Source organism: Gasterosteus aculeatus, chromosome 14, assembly GCF_964276395.1.
Source record: "Gasterosteus aculeatus chromosome 14, fGasAcu3.hap1.1, whole genome shotgun sequence".
NCBI classification, from domain to species: domain Eukaryota; kingdom Metazoa; phylum Chordata; class Actinopteri; order Perciformes; family Gasterosteidae; genus Gasterosteus; species Gasterosteus aculeatus.
The window spans coordinates 17,179,129-17,200,941 of NC_135702.1; the positions used below are offsets into that span (position 1 = coordinate 17,179,129).

Sequence of the window (21,813 nt, forward strand, 5' to 3'; positions counted from 1 at the left end):
CAGGTGGTTCAGTCGGGTGTAATACCTTGAACCATGGGCCCCAACGGCGGACAGTCTCATGCAGAACAGTTCCATCATAGTCCTCCACTCTCCCCCACCAGACCTCTGCATTCAGCGTCTGTTGAACTTCAGCTTGCAGCAACTGGTGGCCATAAGAGTGGGGTGTGGCACATCGTTGCTGTGTCCCATCCGGGAATGTTACAGTGATACATCCCTTCGTCATTTGCATAACTGGCACAGTATTCCTTGATGGTGGCAGTGGCGTGTTTATTGTGGAATACCTAGCACCTGAGTCCAGCATACATCTGTAATCTCTTCCGTTGATTGTCAGAGTCACCATGGGTTCTGGAAACAGGTTACCGTCAGCCGTCGGATCTGGGAACCCCTATGGCATTTGCTGATGACCTGGGGCCTGATGCCGCAGGCTATTACCCTGTTGTGGTGTATGTGGTGCTTGTGGTGGATAGATATCGTAAGGGTATTGAGCTGGGTTGGACTGAGGCCTCTGACCCTGAGGTGGATGGGGGCATGCGTCGGACCAATATCCAAGCTGCCCACAGCTGAAACAAGTATTCTGTCGTTGTCTAAACTGCCCTCCATTGTTTGGAACTCGGCCACGATTTCCCCCTCCCCACTGTCTTTTCGGTTGCCTGAAGCCACCGTACAGTGGGGCCCCCATCATGTGTTGTGGTTGCGGGGCATAAGGTTGGGGATAGTAAGCCTGTGGAGGAGTGTACGCGGCCTGTTGTGGTTGCTGGCAGGCTGGCGCACATGGGAAGGGAGGGGGGTCTGGATCAGGGTCATATTGAGGTGCCCCTTCCCCCTGAGATGGCGCTGTTGTTTGGGTCATCTGTTTGGCTTCACTCTTGCCCTGGTTCAACTTCTTTCTGCTTTACTCTAGCTGTGCTTTCGCCAATTATAACTGAATATTGTTTAATTCACCCTTTTCCTTATCATATTTTTCTTTGCTCCGGTCCACATAGTGTTTAATCTGTGAGGACCAAGCATCAAAATTCATGTCAGACAACCCCACTATTCCTCTTAGTTGGTTCTTCATTGTCTCCGAGACAGATGACTCTATGGCGCCGCGAAAAAGAAGCTTGGTTCTGTAATCATCCATGACACCTTCCCCTAACTTGTTGTCCCATAATTCTCCGACTCTCCTTAAATAACTATTTCCACCCTCACTGTCGTGTGGGGGAACATAAGTGAGTTCTGTGGTAGCCACCTTCACAGGATATTGGAGTCTGAGCTTTGGCCAGAGCACTGACACCCAATTTGCCAGAGGCTCCCCGTCAGGGAGGTCAGAGGTCCCGGCTTCCCCCTCTAACTTCTGGAGGTCAGCTAGTGAGGCACACGCCACAAAAATTCTTCTAAGATCCCCCAAACCGGGAACACTACCCGCACACTGAGCAAGGAACCCACGAATCCACGCTGCACCACCCTCTATTTTAGGTAATGCGAGCTTCATCATGCTTAGGTCTGACAATGCGAGTGGCGCATATGTTGTTTTTTCACTTCCGTCTCTACAAATAGCCGTTAACAGTGGTAGTTGATGAGAGGCCTGAGCATCCCGTCTGATTTTTGACTTCAAATCATTACATTGATGCACATTCGCTCTGGCTGCATTCCCCTGATAATATCTGTTCCTATTACCTCTTAACCCCTCTTTCATGGCGCTCCATCGGAGTAGATGACTGTGGTTTTTGTGACTCTAGCGCTGCTCCATGCTCCTGAAATTCCTCGTCCCAATCATCTGCAGGGCCAGGCTCATCTTCCTCTGACTCAACCTGCCTCCCCCGCTCATCCTGTCCACGCCGGGTGATTGATTGCCGCTCTGCCTGGGCTATGACTAACAAAGTTTCTTCTCCTGCAACTCTTCCTCCCCCTACATTAAATGAGGTCATAGGTCTGTGCTCGGGTTGCCGCTTCTTTACGACTGTCGAGTGACCCTGTGTTGTGTTAGGATTACTCCAATCGACAGGTTCCAACTGGGGCCTGTCCTCCAAATATTGTAGCGTCTCTGAGAGAAAAGCAGAAACCTTCTCCACCCCATCATTCTCTTCATGTGGATATGGAGTTACCTGTAACAACCCTTTTTGAACTACCAAAACCTGAGATTCTCCTGGATTAGTAGCTTTCCCTTGCCTCAGTGGCATCTGATGTGGTTCATTTAACAACCGATTAGCCTCCGCATATGGGCCTGTCGAGTAGGGAGGAGGCGCACTAGATTTACAACCGGTCTCATGCACTTTCTCTTCTCCTGCTTTGGTTTGCGGCAACTGCATTGCCGTCTTACTCACGAATACCGCATTTATTTCTCCCAGAAATGTTCTACAGTCCACTAAGAACTCATCTGCCTTTTCTGCACTTTCCTTCTCTTTTCCACAAAATCTCCCCTTAACGGCAAGGAGCGCATGCGCTTGGTCTTTTCCTCTTCTCGCCATCCTAAGATGGTCCTGCAGCTGCTCGCCTGTTGGTTGAGAATCTGTCTCCCTTCCAAACATTCCTCTTTCCTGCATCTGTGCAACCCACTTCACATATTTTTGTTACACATTTCCTATCTTTTTCTAGGGTTTTATCCATATGTCTCTTATAAGTCTTAAATAGGGCGAAACCCAGAGTGCCTTCTTTACACCTCTCCCATATCGTTATGGTTTCCTCCATTTTCATCACAGGTTATTTATTTATTCACACGTGGTTTTTGAACACAAGAGAAAGGACTCAATGCCCAATACTGTGAACCCAATCAAGAACCTTCTACTGTATTAGAGGAATACAGCGCTCGATTGTTGAGGCTTATAACACCAGTTCACTCGTATTGTTTTATTTCTCTCGTATTTATACCACCATCATTTAACTATGATTTTCCCTTTTACCCTTTAATACATATCCCCACAGATGTGTAATCCGGTCAAACACTTTTCACTGTCGGATTCTCAGTCCTTTTTCAAGTCCTGATACGCACAGCTTCCAGGTTCGGTAAAACACCAGGAGTTACACCAACCACCCACACATTTCCCAGTATGAAAAACAACAAATCTTTCCCTGTGTCCTTATTTCTTCATCTAATATTCTAACCTGCCAGTCCAAGAATCACACGAGTAGGACTGCAGGACCAGAGGTATCTACGTACCACACGGATTGCAACTTGGATTTCTACAGACTAAGATTAACATAAATCCCTGCTCTATTCTAAACTGCCAGCCCACTGCATGCAAACGTGGGACCCCAGTCACCAGAGGTATCTACGTACCACACGGATTGTAACTTGGATTTCTACAGACTAAGAGTCAACCTCAGGGAACTCAAGTGAGCCCCGTCATTCCTTTTTAAACTCCTCATATATTTACCTAAGTCCCTAAACCTAAACCTAAACCTAAACCCCTACACTGTTCTAAACTGCCAGTCCACTGCATGCAAACGTGGGACTGCAGTTACCAGAGGTATCTACGTACCACACGGATTGCAACTTGGATTTCTACAGACTAAGAGTCGACCTCAGGGAACTCAAGTGAGCCCCGTCATTCCTTTTTAAACTCTTCATGTATTTACCTAAGTCCCTAAACCTAAATCCCTACACTATTCTAAACTGCCAGTCCACTGCATGCAAACGTGGGACTGCAGTTACCAGAGGTATCTACGTACCACACGGATTGCAACTTGGATTTCTACCGACTAAGATTATATATATTTTTACCTAAATCCCTAAACCTATGGACACTTATTCACTTTCCCTAACGTTGAATTCAGTGTGAGTATGTGCTTATACTTTACATGTGATCAACAGGAAATTTTCAAATTTAGTTTTAAATTTAATGGTCTTATAACGACCTTATTCAGTCAATGGACAGAGACGAATTCTGCAGTTGACAACAAATCTTTTTAGAAGTATCCAATCACAGACATTTTATTCATTTAGAACAAAAGGTTGTCTGCTCACCTGATTCTGTTTGCGCGCCTGTTGTCAATGCTGAACCACGCCGCCGGTCCTTTCGGCTCGGTCCGGAAAACGGACGTCCCCGTCTTTCTTTGTCCAGGTCAGCAAATCACGTCGGGGTCACCAAATTGTAAGAATACGTGTTCAAGATTTGGAGCCTGGTCGGGGTTATCAAAAATTCAGCCGAATGACTTCTCTCGTTCTGGAAAATTTATTTGTCAGATCACAGGTCAAGTATCAGCGCTGCGTTTGCAAAGGCAGGAGCAGTTCAGGCAGCACACAGGCCGGAAGAACAACTAACTAACATCAGCAAGAACATCATGTTTTATAACCCTTGAAAGACAGAGAAGGAAATATTTCTATTGGCCCTAAACTGGCGTAGAGGAGGACCTTCCACCTCCCGCATCTAAGATCCGGTCACATCCAATGTCCAGACTCCTGACTTAACGTAAACATCGTAAACAGAGTGTGTATGTTGAATAGTGTTGGTGTGTCCCTAACCCCCCTTTGGCTGGTAAATCTTCTAGTTGACCCGCAGACCTTACATTCCTCAGCCAGGACACAAACTGACTCCCCATCCTGTCAGACTCGTGTCTGCCTGCTTGGCAGATCCTGCTTACCCCCTTACCTAACTCTTAAATCAAGACAAGACAGCAAACCCCCAACTAAGCCCATGAAAATAACTTTTGATTATCAGATCCATGCCACGAGCACAGCGCGGAAAAGACCACTTTAATGTTGGAGGGGAGCGGCGGAGCACGTCCTTCTCCACATGTTGCGTTTCCACCTCCTCGTGTGGTTTGGGATCGATCGGGAAAAATTGGATTCCGTGCATTTTTCTTTTCTTAAATCAATGTGGACACTTCACAAAACCGATTTGGGCTAAACAAGGCCTTTCATGTGTTATTAGTTGGGATCTTTTGTGAATGTTGTACTTATTGATACCCACCGAATCAGGTTCGAAAGAATTCATTCAATAAAGAAACTACAATATGTTGGCAGCAGCAGTTTTAACAGATTATGCTGCTTCAACAACATGCCGTGTCTAGTTATACGGTATCGCCACTCACTATTTCTCGTTCCCTTGTTCTCAAGCTACTAAACTATTAAAGCGAGTGACCCGATCGGTCGGTTTGTTCCTGAGAAGACGGATAGCTGTGAGAGGATGCACACACACTCCTGGTCAGCAGCAGGTGAAGGACGCTGGAAAACAATTCCAACAAGATAAGAAACAAGTGCTGCAAAACCCGTATGATGAGCCTGGTCTTACTAGTAGAAACATTCCTCCCGATAGTAGAAAAGCCAGTGATGGTGTGTAACGTGAAGGACGGGTTCAACAAAGAGGTGGGAGAGGATAGAAAGAGGAAGGGAAGGAATCAAGGAGGAGGGAGGTGAGTTTTTGTTCACAGTCCACTTTAATGTGTGTGTGTGTGTGTGAATGCGTCCAACTGTAGCTGGCTGGTCCCTGCATGGCCATCTGCCACCGCTTTGATCAGCCTCCGTGAACAGCCCTTTGTGTGTGACAGTCCAGCTGCTTGCTCGGCTTCTTCAACAGACTCTACTGAGTTTACTAATTGAACACAAACAATTAGATTTTTCTCTCCGCCTGCATCTGTTTCTTTCTGTAACTACAAAGAATGCACCAGCACACATACTCTGATTTGAGTACTTTGTGTGAGTACTTAGTAGTACCCGTACAGTTCACTAACATGCTCACTTTGGGCTTGAACGTAGTTCTCTAAGCATGGTTATGCTCTCTAGGAACTACTCCCACCAGAGATCAACCCTCTGGGGTTAAAGGGTTCACACTGTACATCCCATAAGACGTCCCAACAGTGAAGCTGAGGAGTCGCACTCCTTCAGGCGGCTTATCCGCATAGCGTCACATGGCACACACGTGTGTAACATGGATGTTTTTGCTAGACAAAGACAAGACTACTCGGTCGATATTTAAATTGCTTGATTTTGTCTTCGCATTCACAAACGTCCTGCGGCATCAGAAAGCACACCGCTATCTCTAAGTCGATAAAATAAGAGACTAAATCGTACAACACTCCCACTAGATGTGTCGACATGCTCATTTGAGCGGCTAGTTAGGTAGTAGCCTGGTTAGCTAACAGGCATGGTTACCCACCACTAACTAGTAGTTGGCTTTGCTAGCTTCTCGTATTGAAACAACTCTACTTTGGTCCCTGTCATCATAGATGTATATAAAGACTAGATGTCTTATGGCGGAGTAGAGAACGTCCGCGCAAGGCGGCCATCTTGGTACAGGCAGCTAGCTCACCCAAAGCGTTGTGTTGGTAGTGGTACGTGTACTTTAAATAATAACTATTTTCAACCGATTTTTAAACAGTTTGGTTCGTTATACACGTGAGAGATGTAGCTATGACAATGTGTACTTATGAATAATGTTTTGTTTAATATCATTTTCGTATGAAAACCCATGGTTATAATCAGGTGTCAAAAGTATTCATTCATTACTAAAGTAGAAGTACAGATACTAGGGTTTAAAAAGACTCCTGTACAAGTTGAAGTATCGACTCAAGCTTTTTACTTAAGTAAAGTATAAAAGTACTGGTTTCAAAACTACTTAAAGTGTAAAAGTAAAGTAAGAAATTCCATTAAGGACAAACTCTTAATGCGTAACCTCGCTTACACAACACGTCAGTCTGTTACAATGTGATCAGAAGGCGCCTGCAGATCACGTGACCTGCCGTTGGGATGGTGGAAACAACAACAACAACAAATGTATCTGACTTACAGATAAAACCACAACCCATTTTCCAGTGACACGAGTCACACACACGTTGTTCGCATTGATGAAGGAGTAGAAGTAAAAAGTCGTCTGAAAAATAAATACTCCAGTAAAGTATAGATACCCCAAATTTCTACTTAAGTACGGTAACAAAGTATTTGTACTTTGTTACTTGACACCTCTGGTTATAATGATTCATAAGGATATAGTGTCATAAATACATCTCTGTACAGGGGGGGATTTCGACATGCAGCATTTCTTGATGTATATTTGTAAAGGTAAATCTTGTATCTATTTTAGAACATTATTCTATTTTTTAGAACATAACATAATTCTTCATATTATGTAGCACTGTCGTAACTACATCTCTGACATTCATAACAAACCAAACCCTTAAAAAATAGTTAGAAAATTGGGGACGTTATGGTTATTTAAGTACATGTACCACTACCAACACAACGCTATGGGTGAGCGAGCTGACCGGACCAAGATGGCCGCCATGTGTGGACGTTTGACTGAGACATGTAGCCTTAATACATGTCTACGCCTGTCATCGCCTGGCTCGGCCAGCAGCTTGGTCGGGACCCCTGTGTGTAACTGGGGCCCTGAGGCTGAACAGCAGCTAAACAGGTGGTTTAAGACCTTTGTTTGTAAGCGACCGAAACCGCATCCTCGCTTCCTGCAGCGTAGACGCGCTCACATGCAGCGCAGCACATCGCACTGCCCCACGGTGGGAACAGAAGCTCCTCAGATACACGAAAACACCGATCTGTGAATGATGCAACCTTCAGTGAAGACGTCCTGCTTCAAATCAGTCTTGTTTTAAGAGGAGGCGGGGTTACGGGATGAAACCAGATTGGATGAGCAGTCTGTGTGACACACACACACACACACACACACACACACACACACACGGTGAGTCCCTCAGGCGTCAGGTGTATTGAAGTACAGAGTGCTGTAAATGGTTTCAGTGTGCTTCACTGCTCCTGATACGCTGATGGATTTGATGGGCAGTGATACACACACACATTGACCATATAGAAATACCAATATTTGAGCACATTAAACAGTTCTACTGTGCAACCTGTTTCCTTCCCTCCCTTTTGTTGATCTTCATCTGGTCTTAAATGGTTATAAATAGTGTTTCTCATCCATACTAAATTACATTTAGACATTCACGGTATCCATTTCCCTGGTTGAACTGTCCTCTAAACCCCAGATGATGATGTTCATTTACCTAGATCCTAAAAACTGGATGATGGTGAACGTTTGCCGACAAACTACTTCCACCTGTTTGCCCTTTTGACCCTTTGATATGTGACCTCGCCAAAGAGAAAGATGGAAATGGAATTGTGAAGAGGTGATGGAGGGAGGGACGAAACCGAGGTAGACATGGATGAAGGCTGTACAGAAATGAAAATAATTCACCTTTATTCCAGCCAGCACTGCTGGAATCTAATAGGATCTCCCCTCACGGCAGGAGGGAGAGAAGGAATTAAAAAAACGAGATTTTTATTTCATTGTGTTACTTTTTTTCTCCGCTTTAATCACGGACGGGTTATTATTTCATGGTCTGGAAGCCTGAGGCAAAGCGCCTTAATCTTATCTGGAGGTGAGAGTTTGCAATCCCAGTCGCAGGCAGAGGCGGGATGGGGATCTGTGGGGGGGGCATTTATTGCGTTACACACCCTGCATCTGGTGGGGCAGTTTATTGCGTTACGCGCGGCAGCGGCGTCGCTTTATTCCATCCCCTGAGTTCTGGAGGCGAATGGCAGCATCTGTTGGACCAGAAGCCGACCCTCATCTGATGGAATTATCCAGCCCAAACCAAACACTTACTGTCACGGAGAACGTCGGCGCCGCCGCAGCAAAACAGGTTTTTCTGAGACGCCTCAATGAAATTTCAACAAGAACTGAAATTTGTGTTTCATCTCGTCTTCATCACAAAGCAGAATTCATTGGTTTCCAACCCGGAGCTGCCCGGCTGCAGTCTGCTCTCATCAGCCAGGGGGATGGTCCTCAGGGGGATGGTCCTCAGGGGGATGGTCCTCAGGGGGATGGTCCTCAGCGGGATGGTCCTCAGGGGGATGGTCCTCAGGGGGATGGTCCTCAGGGGGATGGTCCTCAGGGGGATGGTCCTCAGCGGGATGGTCCTCAGGGGGATGGTCCTCAGCGGGATGGTCCTCAGGGGGATGGTCCTCAGGGGGATGGTCCTCAGGGGGATGAGGAGCCATGTCCCTGAACCAAAGTTCTGCACCTTTTTCCTTCTTTGCCGTAAAGCGCTTCACAAATCAGCTGATGAGGCATTTGGGATGGCAACGAAGAATATTGCCTCTGTGCTGAGGCCTTATGTTCGATTTGATTGGGAGGGGCGTCGTCGCGCATCTCAACCAATGACAGCATTTGGGGGCGGAGCTAAGACTGCTCCTCAAGCTCACATGGACCCAAACAAAAAAGAACTGGTGGAAAAAAGCCGAAAGGCAGCAAACTCTAACGTGAACATTTTAATAACCACTATGTGTGTTTCTAAACACACACCGGAGTGAGAACAAACTTACTGTTCATACGGGGTACGATGTTGTTCCCCTCTGTTAAAGATTTATATTAACTGCTACCGTGTAAAGGGAATATTATTTGTCTAAGTGGTAAATGGACTGTACTTGTTTAGCTCTTTTCTAGTCTTCTGCCCACTCAAAGCGCTTTACAGTGACATCATTCATACACTATGACAGGAGAACCACACACAGTGACACCTGCCATAAGTCACTAACATCAACATCCAGCGTCTTGCTCAAGGACACATGGACATTCGGGACAAGGGATCGAACCGCCAACCCTCTGATTGGAGGACGACCGTGTCCCCACAGTCACCCACCGTGTCTTCAAACCAAACGTTGTTGCACTTTTGTTCATATATTAGTACTTTTTAAATAAAGGGGCGTAATGTACTGCTTTTGAATTTGGATGCAAAAATGTGAACTCTTGTGGAAAAGAATCCAAGTTTTCCACAGTTTTCTCTTTGGCTTTTAACAAGCATCAGCTTTTATTTTTTTTTCATGCAAATCACTTGAGGAGCTGTGATCAAATGATGAACTACCGGCTGAGTGTTTTTTCCTCCGTACAAGACACAAAGCCAGATTCTAATACAAATACGCTGCCTTTGTTTGTCTCCTTAGAACATCCACGGTCATAAGGGTCCCATCACAGCTGTGTCCTTTGCTCCTGACGGCCGCTACCTGTCTACGTACTCCAACGCCGACAGCCACATCTCCTTCTGGCAGGTGAATGAAGCGCACACACGGATGCGTGCTGATGGGAGGACGTCAGGTGGCTTTTACCCTCCAGGGAATTTAAAGGGGAATGACTTTAGCGAGCGACACATTTCTATTACGCAACTAGTGAAAACCAGAAGAAGACAAACGTCTTGAGGGAGAGAAGAAGAGTCATTAAACACAAGGCGATTGACATAAACATCAGTGATTGGCTGCTTTTGTGACCTGGTTAGTTTGTAGAAAACTAAAGTGAACCTCATTTATTAACGGTGACTAATAATGTTGTCTGACTGCACCAATTAGTTTTAGTTTTTTGTATATTTACTGTACATAGAAACTGGTAGATGGTCACAAACAAAACCTGAACAGGATCTGAACAAACAATGACATGTAGTCAGTGCACCATCCCACACGGACGAGATACACACACTCACACACTTCAGACATCTTCCCAGAACTGTTATCTTCAATGAAAAAGGTCTTTACAACCTCCAACATGACACACACACACACACACACACTCTAATGGCATTACTGTAAGCATAAACCGCTGCTAGCGCGCCGGCAAGACGGCTGCTGTGGTAATGAGCTGGCAGACGATCTGTCGGTGTGTGTGTGTCTGTGAGAGAGAGAGGGACACACACACACACACACACACACTGTGTGCTGCCCTCACAGGACGCATTACGAGGCATCACGGCTAAAACAATGTTTCTTCAGAGGCTTCAGTACTTGATCACTAAGAGAAAGGGATGGCGAGGGCCTTCTCACCAAAATAACTACTTTTTAAATATTGACAGTACAGTTTGTATTTGAACTACGAGATTTCCTCGTAGTAGTATTGTTGTTTTTGTACTGTGACAGTGAAGTGGGAGACACCTCGTATTCGTAAAGATTCAACTTGTTCAGCAGGGGGGCCTGACGTATTAGAACTGGGCGATTTGATCAATTGGTTCATAATGATGTTTTGAAAAATGTTCACCTTTTGACCTCTGTGATGTTTAAACAACTGATCCTGGATCTGGATGTGAGCTGGTTTAAACGGAGGGTTTGATTAGGTTTAATGGATCCTCTTTGTTCCCCGTCCTCCTCAGATGAACACCAGTCTGCTGGGCAGCATCGGCATGTTGAACTCGGCCCCCCAGCTCCGCTGCATTAAGACCTACCAGGTCCCCCCGGTGCAACCGGCGTCCCCGGGCTCCCAGAACCACCTGAAGCTCGCCCGCCTCATCTGGACCTCCAACCGCAACGTCATCCTCATGGCCCACGACGGCAAGGAGCACCGCTTCATGGTCTGAAGGGGGTCTGGACCCCCGGCTCAGCCCTCGTCTTTGCTCTAAGGCCGAGTCTGAAATGTGGTCGCATGGATTCACTTTAGTTTCCAACAATGGAAAGCGTCTAGAAATAAGCGAGGTTGATAAAGTACTCGGTAGTTTATTGAGTAGCTGTTATAGGAGGCTTAGATGCTGTATTTTATATTTACACATTCTTGTCATTCCTATTTATTTTCAATCATTTGCCAGATCTCACAGATATCTTTAGTTATCTATTGGATCCCAATTGTTCTTTTTATTATTTAAAGTCAGCCCACTTTTCGTTTCCCCACATTAGATTCTCAGTTTTTTGTCAGTGCTAAAAAAAAATCAGATTATTGAAGATTCACTCTGCAGGAACTCCGACTGCAACACAGTTCTGATTGTGAGGCTGAAATGTAATCAATTTTCATTTGAAAATGAGTTTTGGTTCTTTATTTAAAAGTTTGTGTTTGTCCTCCGGTGCTTTGTAGAACGCGTCGGTGCTCTCGGCCTCCTGCAGACCAGCACCACTGTTTGGGGCCACATTGTTGCTGTTTGCTTTTACTTAAGTGACACCTTCAGTTCCTTTCAGTCTCTCCCAGCCTCAGGCTGAAGTGTGTGTGTGTGTGTGTGTGTGTGTGTGTGTGTGTGTGTGTGTGTGTGTGTGTGTGTGTGTGTGTGTGTGTGTGTGTGTGTGTGTGTGTGTGTGTGTGTGTGTGTGTGTGTGTGTGTGTGTGTGTGTGTGTGTTAGCGCCCCACATTCTCACTTCAGACTGCTCCTAAAAGCAGAATCACAGTAAATGGTTGGAGGCAGAAGATGCATCATTATTCACTTGACATGACACCAGACAAGAGAACGTGCAGGCATCATACAGGTTCTAATTCAGTAAAGCATTTTACTTTGGTCCCTATGGCTTCTCAGTACTGCTAATGTATTTTGTAAATGATTTATCCAAGTTGGGTTCTTAAAGAAGAAAGTTGTGTTGTGTCAGGACACATCAGCTTTGTTCACCCTCGACCCACGACCATTAACACGTGTCTGTAATCCTGAGTCTGTCTGGATACATTGAACCTGATCCAGTGTACTAATGTATCTCCAGTGTCCTCATTGAGATCCGATCGCTTCACGCAGCTCAAACAACCTCCACACCATTAGCTCAGCCATACGAGCCCCGTTTGGGAAACGAATGACCAAATTCTGCCATTTTGAGCTTCGTGGCTCATAGAACTGGATCCTGGCTCCTTCCTCGTTGTGCAGAACAGTGGTACACAACTACCTGTTCCAATCCGCAGAGTTGTGTGTGGAACCAAACACACGTTTACGCTGGTGTTTCATTATGGCCCAAATGCGTCTCCAGCTGCTGCTTTGGCTAATCGGTCCCAATGCAGTCATAGCGTGGAGAGTTTCTTTACACTTGTATATTAGTCAAGTTGACTCATGTAGTTGGAATCCGATCACCCAAATATATACTTTAATGCAAAGTGTCCGAGGGGCCTGTGGTTGTTCTTTTCTGTCTTCAACCTTCAGTTTTATTCAACAGGTTTTCATGTTAACCTTTCTTTTCTTTTCTCTGGCATGTTTCACATTGTAAACCTGTCATGGTGGTTTAACCCCCCCTCCTCCCCTACTCTTGTAGTTTTTGGAGTGATTGTGCGTTTGTTTGCAGATGACAAAGCTTTATTTCTCACTGATATATGTGAAGACTTTTGTCTTTAATCAAACCTGCTCCCAACATTTCCATTCAGCGTAAAGGTGCTGCGTGACGCACACGTGCTGTTCGCTGTACTTCTTGTGGCTGATGTGACTGTCTGCCTGCCGCTCACTAGTTCGTCAAATAAGTGAATTTCCTGTTTGAGGTTGAAAACTTTATATTTAGAAGAGATGAAAAAATCTATATAAATATCAGTGTTCCATATTTGATCTTTTTATCTATCTTTAGGTGTTTGATGAAGATGGTGGCTGTCCTTTAATTGGGACCAACTATATGGTATTAATGGGATATTTTTGCAGTGTAATATTTCTTAGTTTCTTGTAAAAGAAAGCTGCATCTGTTCTCTTGATGTTGCTCAGACAAAGAGCTCTTTAACCATTTCTATCATTTATAAGGAGTGCAAACAGCTTTTTAAAGAGCAACAGAAACTCGTGCTTTTGTTGACCTCCTGTGGTTCCTTGTGATGTAGAAGTGTTCAGTGCAGCGGGACTTTGCAGGTTGTTTTAGTGTCGTCGGTTGGAGACACAACTGTTCTCACTCCTGTCAAAAGCCAGCGCTCGATCTTTGCTCCTCCACGTCCGCTACGCTTCGTTTTGCTTTCAACTAACTGCAATGCGAATGAAGGAGTTCAAACGGGGGACACAGTCGGCGTCGGTTGGAGGGGAAAGGTTTTGTCAAACGAACCGATCAGGCATACGAGTGTTCGTGTCCTGTGTGACAAAGTCACGCTTTGTGAACCCGACCACGTTGTTTTGCTTCAAAGAAATGAAGTCTAAAAAAAGTCAACTTGTGGAAGCAGTTTCCTATGAACACGGAGGTTTATTTTCAGAAGAATATGCATGTAACAAGGGGCAGCCGGTCAGCGTGTTGGTTTCAGAGCTCCCAGTTTTGTACAGTAAGAAAAATGTAATCATATACAGACACGATATACAATATAATCCACCTGGCTTTAGATTTTGGAGGGTCTTGGAACATGAATGACACTTGGTGTCCACTCCTCCTCCTCCTCTGTCCTTCCTCTCTTCATTACTGCTGTCAAAAAGCTTCTAACACCGTTACACACCTGTAAACCCGAGTGTGTCAAAGCTTTTCACAAGTCCTTCCTCTCTTTAGAAAAAGCAGCTCGTTAGATGGTGGGCTGAAAACACACACACACACACACACACACACACACACACACACACACACACACACACACACACACACACACACACGTCAAGCCCAGACAGCTTTGAGATCTTAATCTTTGCTTTTCTACGCCCTCTTAACAGTTTGAGAAAATCTGTTTTTGGCAGCTTCCCTGGGGAGGAAAGGTGAGAAAAATAAGGAAGGAAGAGCGGAGGAGTAAGTAACAAGTGAAGGAGATCAGGGCATCCAGCCAGAAGGAAGGAGCTTCTCTGGGGGAGGTGGTCAACTGGGATGTCTGAAATGCTGCAACAACAATAAGACGCGTGGAGCAGTTATTAAAAATGTCTCCAAAAACTGCAAACGCCTTCCCTAAATGGTCGTTGCATTAAGAACACGTGGCTCATTGTTAAAGTTCTCAATTCCGGTTGTTTTATTTCTACTTGTCTTATTTCCCCCATTATCTTATTCTGGATGATAAATGATTTACCTCAGTTTAAAACATGTCTAATGTGCAATGAGCGCCCGCGTTTCTAAAAGTACGGATTTTATTATTATTATTTATGCTTTACACCGTAAACTATATGGTGTGTGTCTGTGTGTGATGTAGTGCATGCATATGAGCTTCCCTTGTTGTACTCTGAACTGGTTGAATGCATATAAACAAGTGTTGTGTTGAGTGTGTTGTTGTTGTTGTTGTGTTCAATAAAGATGCTGAATAGAACCGTGGGTCTGTGCTCATGTTTCACCTTCCTGATCGGGGTAGAGAAGAAGAGTTTTGCGTTCGTATCCCCAAACGCAATGAAATTGTCACTTGCGTCTTTGCCCCATCAGTCCCCTTGGCACCCGTTTGTCTCCAGCATGGTACTCGTTCCCTCACTGGGGGGCTGATGGGAAATCAAACTCAACGCTTATATTGAAGCAAAATGAAGTGAAAGTGAGGGTTTAAATCAATATCAATCCAAAATATTACCAAATGAGGACTGAATTAAAAAGCACACGCACACACACACACACACACACACACACACACACACACACACACACGCGCGCGCTGAATGGGGCTCTGATCACAGATCAATCACATCTCACGGCTTTGGTTTCCATCTGCCTGTTTGAACTGAACCTTCATCCCTTTCTCTCAAATGTCATCAGCGCTTCGGGCTTCATCCATCTACGGTGGATCAACTTGTAAAGTTTACTGTTTAATTATTCTTTCACCCGAAGCTTAAAAAGTGAGAATGAAGCAGAACGGCCTCTTTCTGCTTCATGCGGGAGTTTCACATTATTGACACACATCAGAAGTCCACTTCTTAGTCTTTGCTTGTAACACAACTTTTCTGTTGTGCGAAAACTGTGAAGTACCATTATGACAAGCCTAACCCTTTAGATACCTCAGCGGGGCTTTGACCTTTGACCTCATTCATCAGACCAAGATGAAGGCAGATTTCCAACATTAAGTGAACGGACATGACAGACACCCCTGTAGTGTCCTAGAGGTAAAATAATCTCATGTTATAAGCTCTACTGTGTCACATACCATCCTTTGCTGATTTGATAACTGTTTATGAGCTGGACAGAGTCAGTAAACAACAAACAGATCAGAGGTACAATGTTTAATTTACCACAGAAACACTATGGAATTAGACCCTCAGATTATGGAATACGTCATCGTTATAAAACTTCACTCTCTCTGTTGACCTTTGAAGGGAGAACAGCGTGTAAATAGCATGAAACCGTTCCATGTCAAACTAATCGGTGGTTAGGTGTTACTTACCCCAGATTCAACCAAATCAATGTCGTAGAGCACAAAAGGAGACATTTACCTCATCTGGTTTAACAATCTGTCCACATACAACATCCTCTGACCGCATCAGCACAGAAAAGAAACCTTCCGGAGAGGAGGACCCGTCTACTGTCTACAGCTGTCCGTCTACTGCGACGGACAGCTGGACGCTGGTAACAAAGGTAAAGTGTCAGCAGCAGCAGCACAGAGACCTCCAACCCAAAGGACAGTAGCAGTGGGCGTCGGGCAGCACCATCTGTTCAATGACTCCAACAGCGCATCTAAGTGAGTCCTAGTTGGTCCTGGTTTAGTTAGGTGAGGCTGAAGGATGAGCTGCACCAGCGTGCTCGTAGTGTGTGTGTATGTGTGTGTAGTCGTGGTGACACATGGCAGCAGGAACCAGCACAGAGGAGGTTTGCAGTACTTCACCAGAAGGTCTCTAGTTTGTGGCAACTAGTTTAACTTATTGATCACAGAGCCAGCTTCCCTTTTCCCCCCCCCCGTCTATCTTCCTTCCAAAACAAATAAATCAACATTAAAAAAAATGTTTTCTCGATACTTGCCTTTTTAAGTTTCAAGGATTTTTATGATCTATTTTCCTTCCCAGGAGTCGAACCCGTCAGAGGTGTTTTTCTCAAACATTTTGGAATCAAACGGCTGTTTGTTTAAGTCGCTCTGGATGTGAAAGTTTTGTTGAGATCAGAAAAGTTGTGTTGTGTATTTATCTATTATTGACGTTCCCGAAAGTTCCTGCGAATCAGCTGCAGGTGTGTGTGTGTTTTTACCTTCTCCCAAGATGAAAAGATTATCAAAAGAGCTGCGGTTGTTTCTAATCGATATGATCTCACAGCTGGATGGATGAGTGTGGGAGGGGGGGGCAGTTTGATACGACTGAGAGACAGCTGCAAGGCTCTGCCAAAAGTTCACCTAACTAGTTACTAGATGAATGTTTAAACCCTGGTAAGAGCAGAAGAAGAACAGCGGCCTCCTGGGTTGAAGTCTGACATTCGTATTTACAGGTAAATACGGACTTTGTGAGGAAGGAAATTATTAAAAAAACACGTTACTCTCAAACACTGAGCAAGTACTTTGCCGGAGTAATTCTTACGTTTTTGGGGATTTCCAAACTTTACTCTGCCGTCGCTGATCTTAATCCCTACAAGCAGTTTTAAGTCGTCCACTTATCTTCTCCTGCGAGCCTCCTGACAGCAGCAGCACATCTCAACATCAGAGCCTTTAACCCGCTAACTTTCCTCTAATCCTGAGAAAGTATCTACGCATACTTAAACGTGGGACAAAGCACTCGGCGTCGGCGTTTAAGGAAGATACGAGGGGAAGTCGATGTTAAGTGCCGAGTGAGAAGCAGATCAAAAACGCCACAATGTGTGTGTTTAGCCCCGAAAGAGCTCGGAGTCTGTTGGCGGGGAGGAGAGCGGGGGGGAGGAAGGTGGGGGGGGGGTTGGCTTCGATTAGTTAAGAGCAGCGAGGCTGTGATTCCGCTCAGCTGGAGAGAGAAAGTATCGACCTGGAGTGAGAGAACCTTGCCCCCCCCCCACCCGTCCCTCAGGTGGGCATTAAAGCCTGGCCGAGTGAAAGGAGGGATGGAAACCCTCGAGAGCCCGGCCGCCGCTTTGATTCTGCGGGATCCTCACATCAACAGCAGGAGTCCGGAGCCGGCGGTTCGACGAGGGGCCGTCGTCGTTAAAACCGCAACACTGTCAAAAATTAATCACCGCCGCTTTACTTTTCAATTATCAATGAGGCGTCGGGCCTCGCCGCAGCTTAAGGCCGGCTTAAGGTTACTAACGGCTGCTAAGACGCACGGGTTTCTGGGAATCGGAGCGGCAGAGATGTGTGTCTGGTGTTTTAACGAGGCGAGGAGATCAGAGGCAAGCGGCGCCGCTACGTTGACATCGTCTGAATACACTGGAAGAAGTGAGGAGGAGGCTCGTGACTTTCTGTTGACTGAAACCCAAACTGCACCAGCTGAAATCACTCGCATGTGACATCTTCTCAGACGTTGGTTTGTTTGATTTGTAAATGAAGCATTCCTCTATGAATGTCCAACGGTGTCTTTATGTTTCAGGCGGGACATGTGCTGAGGTCTCCTTTGTGGAAGTCCTGTGTTTGTTTGATTTGCTCACCCACCATCACCTTCTCCCTTTGTGAAGTTCATACTACATCAAAATTCCTTAGGGGCAGCCCTGTACGTCATGGCTCACGTGAATTATACATGAATTATAGTACCTTTGTTTTTGTATAAGTAAAGTAAAGCAAGGTTTATATTTATGGAATAAACCTTTTTGTGTTAAAAACCTTTAATTGCTTTAATCATCTGTCATTTTTTGCGGTCTAGGACTCAGACTGTAACAAATTGGGGGCTCGTCCAATTGTTTTCGACATACTCGATCTATATGTTTGAATTTACATTGTCCATTATATATTGTGATTTTTTTAATTAGATGTAAGTTGGATGGATGGTAACGGCAGTGGGTTCCCTGCGTTATCTTGTCAAGTATTGGAATTGTTGTGTGCTTGTGGTGAAACCATAGTGAGAAGTTTTCTCATACTTTTTTGTTGAGGGCTAGTGGTTTTGTATGGCTAAGGGCCTCAGATTTTGGGGTTTTAAGTTGTCTATTGTCAACATGGACGCAGGACAAATCAAGGTGAGTGCTGACCTGGTGGTTGCGTAGCTGGCAAGTTGACTCTGGTAAGAAAAGCACATTTTCCATTTTGGGGATTCGTTTGTGTATATGTATGTGTACGTATATGTCCGGGGTAAAAGTGGTTGTGAGCAGTTGTTGCCAGCTTGCTGGTCGCTTTGTTGGACTATCGGGTTTCGGTGCGTAAGTACCCGCCATCAGTAGCCCTTGAAGACCAGGTTGAGTTACCTAAAGTTGGATAGGAAGTTAGCGGGGATGCTCAATTTGCGAGGGTGCGCCGATGCCCTGTTCTGACTTTAATAGGGTCGGTACTGTACAGGCTTTTTGTTTCTGGTTTGTTTTCTTATTTTGTGGTTGCCCACCGATTATCTGTGTTATGGCGGAAGTGGAGGCATTTTTAGATCTCTGTACAAAAGTACAGTTGTTGAGGATAGCTGACCACTATGTGGTAGGAGATAAAAGATTAAAGGAAAACGTAAAAGCTGTTTTAAAGGCAAATTTGTACGACATTTTAATACCTCCAAAACCATCACTTGTGCCAATTCACCTGGCTGAGGTTACTCCCCAGGCGTCGCTCTCTGAATCAAAGTATCCCTTTGTCCCAGTTGACGGCATAACGCTGATACTGGGTAATGATTTGGATGGGGAACGTGTCTGGGCGTGTCTGATGATCCAGGTCAACGGTACGTGTCACGGTGCCCCTGCATATGGGCCAGGATAACGAGAGGCGGTATTATGATGTTTTGAAGATTTGCGTGGTGACTCAAGTCATGAGGGCGGCCAGACACAGGGCAGAGGCAGAGTTGGACTTGGAGAATACAAAAATAAAGGACCCTGAGAAATTCAATAAATGCTCTCTGTTGAACAATCCTTTGTCGGTCCCACACAGTGAGTTGGTGAGTGAGCAAAAAGCTGACTGTGTGCACTGGGTGAGTTCTTCCAGTCTGTTCTTTCAGCTGATGAGGTGTAGAATCGGGTGCAAGGGTACTTCATTCAACATATTAGATAGAAAGTGGGTGGGATATCGACGTAGTGGATGCAAAGCCGATAAAACAAAGATTTTATCGAGTCAGTCTGGAAAAGCGATGCTGAGATAATATGAGATAATATATGTTGAAGAACGGCATTGCTGAACCGTCCTTCTCTAGCTGGGCTTCACTTTGTTTACTCGTAACAAAGTCTGACAATACCCTCGGTTTTGTTCAGATTTCAGGAAGGTCAACAGTGTCACTAAACCGGATTGCTATCCCCTACCATGTATGGAGGACTGCATTGAACAGTCGGGGTTGCAAAGTACATCAACAAATTTGACCCTTTGAAGGGTTACTGGCAGGTCCCGTTGTCTCAAAGGGCCCTTGAGATGCAGCATTTATTACGCAAACTGGTCTGTATTCTTACTCTGTTATGCCTTTCGGGTTGAGAAATACACCTGCTGCGTTCCAATGGCTGATAAATACGGTTGTCCGTGGTCTGGACGGATGTGCGGTGTATTTTGATGGGGTAGTAGTTTACTCAGTTTACCGGTAAACACGCTGTTTAGGTGGGTCAAGGAGGGGTTCGCCCTCTGAGAGCAAAGGTGCAGTCAATCGACCAGTATCCAACGCCAGCTCCAGGAAAGAAACTGAGGACAGGTCTGGGGTTAGTGGGTTATTATAGGGCTTTCAGTATTTACAATTGTGGTGGCGCCATTGACGGACCTGCTAAAGGGTAAGGTTAGATTTGTGTGGTCCGCTGTTTGTCACAGTGCTTTTGAGGCTGGAAAGCAGAGGTTCTCGTGGCACCACGCTTGGGTAGCAATTTTAAACTGCAGGTTGATGCCTGTTACGTGGGTGAGCAGGTGGGGTGTTGATAGAAGAGGATGAGTTGGGGAGGGACAGGACTGTGAGTTTGTTCTCCAGAAAGTATCAGTTGAACTATTCTGTGATAGAAAAGGAAGCTTTGTGATGATGTTGTAGGGCGTATGAAGGAACGTGATGACGTCAGTGGGCATATGAAGGAACGTAATGACGTCATAGGAAGTATGAAGGAACGTGATGACGTCTTAGGAAGTATGAAGGAACGTGATGACGTCTTAGGAAGTATGAAGGAACGTGATGACGTCTTAGGAAGTATGAAGGAACGTGATGACGTCTTAGGAAGTATGAAGGAACGTAATGACGTCATAGGAAGTATGAAGGAACGTAATGACGTCTTAGGAAGTATGAAGGAACGTGATGACGTCTTAGGAAGTATGAAGGAACGTGATGACGTCTTAGGAAGTATGAAGGAACGTGATGACGTCTTAGGAAGTATGAAGGAACGTGATGACGTCTTAGGAAGTATGAAGGAACGTAATGACGTCATAGGAAGTATGAAGGAACGTGATGACGTCTTAGGAAGTATGAAGGAACGTAATGACGTCATAGGAAGTATGAAGGAACGTGATGACGTCTTAGGAAGTATGAAGGAACGTGATGACGTCAGTGGGCGTATGAAGGAACGTGATGACGTCTTAGGAAGTATGAAGGAACGTGATGATGTCGTGGGACGTATGAAGGAACGTGATGACGTCTTAGGATGTTTGAAGGAACGTGATGACGTCAGTGGGCGTATGAAGGAACGTGATGACGTCAGTGGGCGTATGAAGGAACGTGATGACGTCTTAGGAAGTATGAAGGAACGTGATGATGTCGTGGGACGTATGAAGGAACGTGATGACGTCTTAGGACGTATGAAGGAACGTGAAGACGTCTTAGGACGTATGAAGGAACGTGATGACGTCAGTGGGCGTATGAAGGAACGTGATGATGTCGTAGGACGTATGAAGGAACGTGATGACGTCGTAGGACGAATGAAGGAACATGATGATGTCAGTGGGCGTATGAAGGAACATGATGACGTCGTAGGGCATCTTATGAGGACATTCAGGCTGCCATTATGTCAACAGAAAAAGTCCCAGACCTGCCCTGGTCTCTCACATATTGGAATAGAAGAATCACCATGACCTGGTACTTGTTCATTCATACTCTGGCTGGTTTGAAATTGACCAGTCATCATCGACTGTCATCAATAAGCTAAAGCGTCAGTTCTCAATCCACGGCATACCACAGAAGCTGTACTCCGACAATGGCACCCAGTATACCAGCCAGGCTTTCCATGACTTTGCCCGATTTTGGGATTTCCGGCATGTGACGAGCAGTTCAGAGTATCCACAGTGTAATGGACTCAGTGAGAGAAAGGAGAGCAAAGAAACAGACCACAGACACGGGACAGACTTCTACCT

The 21,813-nt window shown here is 45.3% G+C and overlaps 1 protein-coding gene across 8 annotated transcripts in view; it reads left to right on the forward strand.

The window, feature by feature from the left end:
- The window catches only part of wdr7 (WD repeat domain 7), an 85,486-nt gene extending 70,660 nt beyond the window's left edge, over positions 1 to 14,826 (forward strand). For all 8 annotated transcript variants that reach the window (XM_040197210.2, XM_040197205.2, XM_078088405.1 and 5 more), the window contains 2 exons: positions 9,875 to 9,979; positions 11,065 to 14,826. In XM_040197210.2, coding sequence (XP_040053144.1) covers positions 9,875 to 9,979; positions 11,065 to 11,268 — 309 coding nt within the window. In that variant the 3' untranslated portion in view covers positions 11,269 to 14,826. The remainder of the gene's footprint in view (positions 1 to 9,874; positions 9,980 to 11,064) is intronic.
- Positions 14,827 to 21,813: the final 6,987 nt, after the last annotated feature.